We start from the raw sequence: 9,621 nt of genomic DNA, 5'->3' as shown, positions 1-9,621 counted from the left end.
CCCACTTTTAAATCTTCCTTTCCTATCCTTTTCCTTCCCTCTTTCTGAATCATAAATTATTTATTATTGTCTTTTTATAATCTTTTTACGAATTTTTGTGACTGATCCTAACGGTTTCTAGATGTAGAACAAATCTAGTAACCCACAAGCTTTTCTTGTGCCTACTCCCACACTTACTACTTCATCCCTTGCAAAAGATAAACACTATTTTGACCACTATCATCTTTTTCTTTGACATTGATCTTGCCTAATTTTCAGTTTTCCTTTTTTGTACTCCTTTTCTTCCCTTCTCTCATAATTTGTTAATGAACGACTACCTAATGTATCAAAATCTTTGCAACTTTGCCAAGTGCTGAGAATACTTTAATAAATAAGAAAAATTGCTTTCATGACTTGAAGGTTTTTACAATTTGGTAGAAAGGGAGATATTGAAAAAATTATTACAAGTTTGTGGAGGTTAGGAAAAGGGAAGCCCAGGATGTTGTAGGCACATATTGCAGGAGTAAATAACCTATTTTGGACATTCAGAAAAGCCCTTGAGAAGTAAATTGTTAAGCTGAGGCTTAAAGAGTAAAATAGAAATTTGCTGGGTGAGTTAGGCAGGCAAAGTCTCTGCCTAAGGGCATATAGGCTAGTATCCGAGAAGGCTGTAAAGTTTGAGGAATACCAAAGCCAAAACTAGTTCATGCCTGAAGTGTGGAGAAATAGAAAGAAGTGAGGAGGCTGGACAGGTAGACCAGGAAAGAATGTTGAAATTGTTGTTAGAGTTCACCTTGTGTGCAAACATCAATAGGTTTACTAGATGACTAATTATACTAAGTTGTCTTGTTTGGACTTGAGTTTTGGTAATGCTGCTTTTGAGAGCTCTGTGATATTATTCACTGTTTTTTTTGGGGGGGGATGGAGTGGGGCTTTACACTTGCTAGGCAAGTGCTATACTACTGAGCTACATTGCTCAGTACCCCCACATCTGTCTCCTTTTATTTTTTTATTTTGACATAGGCTCACTAAGTCACTCAGGCTGACTTGGAACTTGCCATTTTTCCTGATTCAGCTTCCCATATAGCTGAGATAATAGACATGTAAACTCTACTCTTAAATTGTGACTTAACCTTTTTGAGTTCCATTTAAATTCATGTGGGTAGTGGATATATTATTAGTTATTCAGGATTGATGTGAAGGTTAATGAGATAGCATTTATAAAGAAAATTTTATAGCGCTTTGAACAGTGAAGAGAAATTATTTGGGGGAGGTAAGCATGGTTCTGGGGAAGATGAGATAATTGACTTGCACGGTAGCTAATGCAAGGGATGTTAGTGACTTGAACTACAGTGATGACGGTGGGGATAGGAGAAAAATGGAAATGTGTGTGTGTATATCTACCTTAAACTTTCATTATCCAGAACTTAGTAGCTACAAGTAAATTGTTTTCTCTTAAACAGTAGTGAAGAAATTATGATAAACTGTGATTTTTATAGGCTTAATTTTAAATTGACTGATTTTTCATTACAAAATATTGAATAATCTCAAAACTAGTGCAGCAACGTTCCATCTAGGTTTAACAGTTTTTAACATTTGATATACTTCATTTTTTTATTGAACCATCTGAATATACATTATGGAAGTAATTTTATTTCTCTAAATTAAGTATCTACCTCCTAAGGATGATCTATATACAGCATCATTAGCATACCTAAGGAACTATATACTAATATCCACTAATGATCTAATATTCCCTGGAGTATTTTTTAGCAGTTTCATTAATTTTTTATTATAATTTCTTGTTTTTATGTAATTTTGTTTCAATAATTTTTATATAATTTTGTTTTAATATAATGTTTTTTGTTTTTTTGTCTTAAGTGGCCAATTCGCCATGGTATAGTTGAAGATTGGGACTTGATGGAAAGGTTTATGGAGCAAGTGATCTTTAAATATTTAAGGGCAGAACCTGAAGACCATTATTTTCTTTTGGTAAGTACAGATTATTCGTTTTACTGGTGAAAGTTTTGAAGAAACACTGGAAATATTTATGTCATACCTATTTCACCAGGACATACTTTATCTATCGTTTGTTAAATTGTCATATCTAAAAGGATTTGTTATAAAACTGTCATGTTTAAGACCATCTAATTACAGGTTCCAGTAGGGTAGTAGTTTGTCCAAAACCAGAGTATAGGCATTTAAGAACTTTTGATAATTAATACGTAATTTTTATGATCAGTCAGTATGTAATGTTGAGAAAAATGTTGGAAACTTGAGGTACTTTCTTTTTTTTCCAAAAACAGTTATAAACCTATGGTCCTTTCCTATTTTAAAAATAGACTGATTATCATTTCCTTGATTCTTCTCAGAAGCAAAAATACAAAATAATTTTTAAACCTTTTTCATTTTATCAAAATGGTGGTTTTTAAGTTCATAGCTTTAAAAAAATCAAATGCTTTTATATGACTTAAAACAAAGAAATAGCACATCTTTCGCCCCTTGATTTGTATTCCTCAGAGGAAAATACTTTTGTTTTTTCAAAAATTTCCCCTGACTGGGCTGGGGCTGTAGTTCAATGGCAGAGCACTTGTCTGGCATGTGTGAGGCACTGAGTGCGATCCTTAGCACCACATAAAAATAAACAAATAAAATAAAGGCATGCTGTCCATCTACAACTACAAAATAAATAAATAAATAAATAAAGTAAGTAAATAAATAAAATTTAAAAAATTTCCCCTGATAGTTATTTCATTTAAACACATATGTTTTTTCTCTTTCTTATTTATTTGCTTATTTATTGAAATACTAACTTCCTAGAATTGGATGCATGATGTGGTTTGTTCCACCTTTGGTTTTGATGTTGCATACATCTTTATGTTTATTAAGATATCTAACATGATTGTCAACCTGGAAAATTTTCTCATGCCCTTTCTTAGTTAATTTTTGCCCCCTATGCCCTAGAGGCAAACTATTTTTTTTTCTTCTAGTTTGAGATTAATTTTGCCTTTATTTGAGTTTCATATAAATGGGATCAGTGAAGATGTGCTCTCTAGTAGAATTTCCTTCCCTCAGCATGTTTCTTGTTTTTGACTATTGCAATTTGGCTATTGTGGACATTCTTTTATAAGTCTTTTTGTTGACATGGTTTCCCTTCTCCTGTGTAAATATGTACATATGGAATTGCCGTATCATAGGTCCGGTGCATGTTTTGTAGGATACTCTTTGGACTTTTTCTAAGGAGTTGTACCTTTTAACACACCCACCAACAATATGTTGGTGATCTGATTGCTTCTACATTCTACCTAACATTTGGTGTGTCAGTCTTTAATTTTAGCCATTCTTGTGGGTGTATAATACTTCTCATTTTGGTTTTAATTTGCATTTTTCTGATGACTAATGATGACGACTTTTTCATGTGCTTATTAGCTATTTGCATATTTTCCTTTGTGAGGTTCTCTGATTATATTTTGTTATATATAGAAATTTTCTCTTTTGGAGTTTAATTATCTTTGTTTTTAGTTTGCTTAATTTTATATATACTAAATAATCTTTAAATTTTTTAATGCAGTTACATATTTTTTCTATGTGAGTTTAAATAGAACAAGGAGTTTACCTGTTAAAGGCTTTACATATGGAAGAAGTCTACTTGTCTTTTACTTTATAGTGACTTTCAAAACAGAAAAAGATTTAATTTGTAATCGAGTTTTGTCATTAATACTTTTGGTAATTTGGACTCTTTGAATTTAAGGAATCACTCCTTATCTTACAGGGAGAAAGAATTTTTCTATATTTCTTAAATTTAAAAGTTTTGTTTTTCACATTTAAATGTTTGAGATACTGCAGAGGTTTGGATTGTTAAATCATTTTCATAAGTATTAGAGGTATACCTAGTGTCAAGCTTGAGAACCATGATATAAACATGAGGACCATGATTGCCAGTGCTATTCCCAAAATTCTTTCTTGCCTCATGAGGATGTGTTCTGATCTAGACTTAACTTATGAGGTTTCAGAATGTTGTATGCCATCTACATAATTTAAAAAGGAGAACTGTGTAAGCATCTCTATTTGATACTCTTAATGGTTATGTAACAATATAACATTTTTCCAGGAAGTTCTTCCATTAAGTCCATGGAATCTCAGTTTATTTGCTGCAGTTTTAGACAAAACTCCTGTTCTGTTTAAAACATTACTTAGATGGGGATTCTCCCACTAACAAGTACCATGATATTTGTTTGCCTAGAGGTCAGTACTGTGTTAAGATGATTTGATCTGTCCACCTTTACCTTTTCTCTCTTCTTTTCTCTCCCCTTTTCTCTCCCTCATTCCCTTTGTCCCCCCACCTTCCTTCTCAATGTTTAATCTATTTGAGTGAGGTGATAACAGCATTTCAGTTTTTTTAAGTAAATGGCCGTATTATTTTTATATAATATTTTGTTTGAATTTTTTGTAGTTTTCTTGTCTTGTACCTATGAGTTTAATGCCTTTTAAATATTATGTTTGATATAAATCATTTATCATTTTAAAATTATCTATGAAGTTATTAGGATAGTCTAATATCATTTTTTCAAAATGTTATCCAATTCAATGTAGACTGAACCTCCACTGAATACTCCAGAAAACAGGGAATATACTGCTGAAATAATGTTTGAGTCCTTCAATGTACCAGGCTTGTACATTGCTGTGCAGGTAATAAATTCTATTTTTTAAGTTTGACTTTTAAATTTTAATCTGGTTTACTCTGCTCCTAAAACACAATTTTTTCTTTTTTTTATGAAAGCTTAAATATAACCTCAGAAGCATACCATAGTTCTCTCCTGAGTTTAATTTATAAACAATATTATAGGAAATGGATCTATTTAGTCAGAAAAGGAGAATAATTAAAGTAAGTAAATTAATGGTCTTTGGATATTTCAAGAGCTTTTATAGAACAGAAATAAGGAAACTAATATTTATCCAGTGTATCCTCCTATACTCCATACCCAGAACTTTACGATTCACTTATCCTTGTAACATTGTGTTTATCATAGCCTTTTTTTTTTTTTGCAGGGGGCTATTGGGATTTAACTTAGGGTCACTTTACCCACTGAAGTACATCCCTAGCCCTTTTAAAATTTTATTTTGAGACAGGGTCTTATAAGTTGCTGAGGCTATCCTTAAACTTGTGATCCTCCTGTCTCAGGCTCTGAAGTTGCTTGGGATAGGCATGCATCACTGTGCCTGGCCATCATAGTCTTTTTAATTGGTTTACCTTTAGGTATGACTTACTCATTGTGCCCCCCCGTATCTTGTATATAATAAACACTTGTAATATTTCATCACAAGTTGTTTATTTATCTTTGTGAAATACTTTCTCTTACCCCTCAGTATTAAGACATTCCTCTTGTTTTTTAATTCTGTAACATATGTAATACCTGACATATCACAAGTGCTTTATATTAATTCATCATCCCTAATAATTATATTTATTTGTGCTCTATTTTTTGTAGAAGCAAAAAACCTAAAACTTAAAGGTAGCTCATTCAGAGTTAAATGCTTGATATGAGCTGAGGTCTGTCTGACTTCACTTTTTCCTGAGATTGAACTTGGAGTTTTTATAACTCCAGGGTAGATAGTACCAGTAAATGATAATTATTGGCATGATTATTTTGGCTTGGATAGCAAAGAACTTTTTAATTTTAATGCAGCCCATAAAGGTAATAAGCTGCCTTTTATGCTTTTTTGCTAAAAGAATTTAAGGAGTTATGTATACTTTATCAGGGACTTTATTGTAAGGCATTCAGTCTTGAGTTGAAGACCTTTTTTAGTTCTTTTAATAATTTCTTAATTTTTGAACTTTTTTAAAAAAGAATTCTTTAAAAATTCTTGTTAGGTAGTTTTTTTTTTTTTTTTTTTTTTTTTCCCCTGTAAATAATTTTTTAAAAAGAATTGTTGCTATGCCAAGGGCTTGTTTGTTTTAATAGAAAAATGCTATCTTGTCACCTTTGCTTACTATTTCTCCCCTGACATTTTCTTTTATTGGTGAAATTTAGTTGTTGTTTGCTTCTTAGCAAATATTGCAGTGTCATTTAAAAAGTATTTGTTACATAGTTCTAAATGTATGCTGCATTTTAAACAAAATCAAAGCTGTTGTTTTTAAGAGCAGTACTTACTTACTGCTAATTCTGATGGTTGGATGATTGTATCTTTTTTTACCATTGTGGTTTGTAACATGTGAATATATTTTAGGTTCTGGTACTTTAGTACTATAGTATTTTACATTATTGCTCCTTATGTTTTCACTTTAGGAGAAAAGTTACTTTCACTAAAATTTGTAAATATGCTCCTGAAACAAAAATAAATCTGTAAATTTCTCAATGAATTTTATTGCACAATGCAAAATTTATGTATTTTCTTTCTACAGATTCTACATTTAAAATTAAATAAAGTTCTCCATTTAACTATTTTTTACTAATAACTCTTATTTTTGTTTTTATTTCTTACCTGTCTTAATGCATTTTGCTTAAGGCTGTTCTTGCCTTAGCTGCATCCTGGACCTCAAGACAAGTAGGAGAACGGACATTGACTGGTACGGTAATAGACAGTGGAGATGGTGTCACTCATGTTATTCCTGTGGTAAGTATATTTAAAAATTGCTGGGCAGAACATAAAATAACACATCAAAACTAAGTTTTGAATTAATATAACTTTTTAAAAACTTTAGGTATCATGCCTTAAATTTTGTTGTAATTATTAAAATTTTGTAATTAGATTACAAAATGTTAGCCCAGTATCAAGGTGTGTGGTATGATTTTTTTGAGGCCTCTCTTCATGACTTATAAAAAGATATCATTTTTTTTTTTGTCGTCTTATGTCTTTTCCCTTTCATGTATCTGTGTCTTAATCTATTTTTATAAGGACACAAGTCTATTATTAAAGGAAATGACCCTAATTACTTCAATTTAACTTAATGACTTCTTTATAGACCCTAAAGGACTTCAACATATGAATTTGAGGTGGTTGGAAGGTAAAATTCAGCCCATAATAACTAGTCAGTTATCGCTAAAACAGATTTTGGAAAAATAATTTTTTTCTTATTTTCTCATTTTAATATACTCATTTCTAGTATTCTTTATACCTTTGTGAAGGCCCAGATTTTTTCTTCTTTTTAAACTGTGTCCTTTAATATTTCTTGTCCCCCATTTTTGAGGTGGAGCCTTGCTGTGTTTCACAGGCTGGTCTTGAATTCTGTGCTCAGCTCACATTTGGAAAGTGTTCGTTATTTCTTCACATATTTTTATGTCACCTTTTTTCTGTACTTGAAAGTGCTGTACTTTTGAGCAACATTCCAAGCCCCCCCCTCCTCCTCCCAACATTCCAAGCCCTCCTCCTCCTTCTTCCTCCTCCTCCTCCTTCTTTCTTCTTCTTTTTTTTTTTTTTGTTTTGAGACGGGGTCTCAATAAGTGCCCAGTGTGTGGCCTCAATCTTGTCATCCTGTTGCCTTAGCCTCCCACATAGCTTGGATTATAGGCATGCACCCCCCATGCCCAGCTCTTTTCTTATCTTTAAGGACTCCAGTTACATACATATTACGCTGATAGTGTCTTATAGTTAACTGATGCTCTGTTCATTTTTTCGTCTAATTTTTTTTCTTGATTATTTTGGATAGTTTTTATGGCCATGTCTTCAAATTCACTATTCTTTTGTCTTCATTATAATCTAATCTATCTCATCTAATGTATTTTTTATTTTAGACCTATTACTTTTTTCCTTAGAAGTTCTATTTGGGTCTTTTTACATCCTTTATTTCTTGGTCTTTATATCCTTCATTTCTTCCTTATGCAAATCTCTCCGTTGACCTTCTTAATTATATGGGTTATATATTAGTGTGTTTAATAGCCTTATCTCTACCTGTTTTATCCTTTTTATCATTTTGTATTTTCCCACTTCCTTGAATGCTTATAATTTTTTGTTAAGTACTCTATGTTCACATTGTTGGGTCTGGGATTTTTGGAATCCTTTAAATATTTTAGTGTTTTATTCTGGCACACAGTTATTAGGAATCAGTTTGGTCCTTTCAAGCGTTCCTTTTAAATGACACTATGTCCAGAAGAGGCTTTTGCTAGGGTTGATTTGTCCCTGTTTTGGAGGCAATACCTTTCTGAACACTACTTGATGTCCTATGCTTGGGAATGTCTTTAAGCTCTGGCTAGGGGGAACATGAACTATTCTGGTAATGTATGAGTTCTGGAGGCCCTTCTGTCTACTCCTCATCTTTGTCCTTGATGATTTTATCACATGAATATACTGATTAACTAGTCATCTGAAATGGGATACTCCCTTAAGTTCCGTAACATGACTGACAAATGTTAGCCACCTTGGTTTCCCCGAACTCTGAATTCTGTATCCCTGACACCCTCAAGCTCTGTGTGGGTCTTCCTTTCCCAGACGTTAGCAGAGCATTCACCTTGTTTGTTTCCCTTTTCTTAGTAGGAATCACTACACTATTCTGCTTGTTGTCTAATGTCTGAAAACCTGTATTTAATAGAATTTATTTAATTTTCTATTTTAAGTTGAAAGGATAAATCTGATGCCTAGTATTCTATTAAGACACCCCTAATGTTCTTTTGTACTGAAATTTAATTTTGTACATTTTGTTATACTTGAGTAATATCAGTATATTTGTGCATTTGTTTGTTCTACAGAATTTAGCTAATTTAGCACTGTGAGGTTGTGTGAACTGCCTTAGGCTTGTGAATTGAGTGCTTCATCAGGAAAACAGTGACCACTTGAGTTAATGATCAGTGTTTTGGTGATATAATTCAATATATATATATTTTTCTGAATTTATAGAAGATATAAAATGTTCTGATACACGGTTACTGTTTAAACCATGTTGACTCATTTTTTTTTTTTTTTTGTTGGGGGAAACTGGGGATTGATTTCAGGGCCACTCAACCACTGAGCCACATCCCCAGCCCTATTTTGTATTTTATTTAGAGACAGGGTCTTCTTGTTTCTGCTGAGGCTGGCTTTGAACCCAAGATCCTCCCGTCTCAGCCTTCCAAGCTGCTGGGATTACAGACATGTACCATGGCTCATGTTGACTCATTTTAATCAGGATTATAAACCACTGTCAATTGAAGAATAAACCTAAGTTGTTGGCCGTTTGTACTCATAATTTCTGTGTAGTATTATAAATTCTATGATACAGTGTGATGAATGTAGTTGAGGAATACTGAGGTGAAGAATTCTGTGATAAAGCAATTCTTGAGTATTCAAATATATCAACTTGAGAAATTGTTCTTTAATGATTTATTTTTTAGATTATAATAATTCTCAAGACACTGAAAGTAAACTTGGTATCTTTCCTCCTCATCTAGGCTGAAGGGTATGTGATTGGCAGCTGTATTAAACACATTCCAATCGCAGGACGAGATATAACATATTTTATTCAGCAGCTGTTGAGAGACCGAGAAGTAGGCATCCCTCCAGAGCAATCCTTGGAAACTGCAAAGGCAGTAAAGGTAAACTGTAGTAACAAAAGTGTAATTTTGTTAAAAATTAAAATCACATGTGTGACATTAGCATGAAGGAAATTCTCAGGAACAACACTTTAAAAATCTTTTGTCAATTAGTTATGGATACTGTTAATTATTATCT

The 9,621-nt window shown here is 32.4% G+C and overlaps 1 protein-coding gene across 2 annotated transcripts in view; it reads left to right on the top strand.

Annotated features, from left to right (window-relative positions):
- Actr3 (actin related protein 3) overlaps window positions 1-9,621 on the top strand; it is a 33,505-nt gene that overhangs the window by 3,265 nt on the left and 20,619 nt on the right. For both annotated transcript variants that reach the window (XM_015501725.2, XM_048810436.1), the window contains exons 3-6: window positions 1,861-1,971; window positions 4,573-4,668; window positions 6,487-6,594; window positions 9,342-9,485. In XM_015501725.2, coding sequence (XP_015357211.1) covers window positions 1,861-1,971; window positions 4,573-4,668; window positions 6,487-6,594; window positions 9,342-9,485 — 459 coding nt within the window. The remainder of the gene's footprint in view (window positions 1-1,860; window positions 1,972-4,572; window positions 4,669-6,486; window positions 6,595-9,341; window positions 9,486-9,621) is intronic.

Source organism: Marmota marmota, unplaced genomic scaffold, assembly GCF_001458135.2.
Source record: "Marmota marmota marmota unplaced genomic scaffold, marMar, whole genome shotgun sequence".
NCBI classification, from domain to species: Eukaryota; Metazoa; Chordata; class Mammalia; order Rodentia; family Sciuridae; genus Marmota; species Marmota marmota.
Note: the sequence above shows the minus strand (reverse complement) of the source record. Positions and strands in the feature narration are given on the sequence as shown.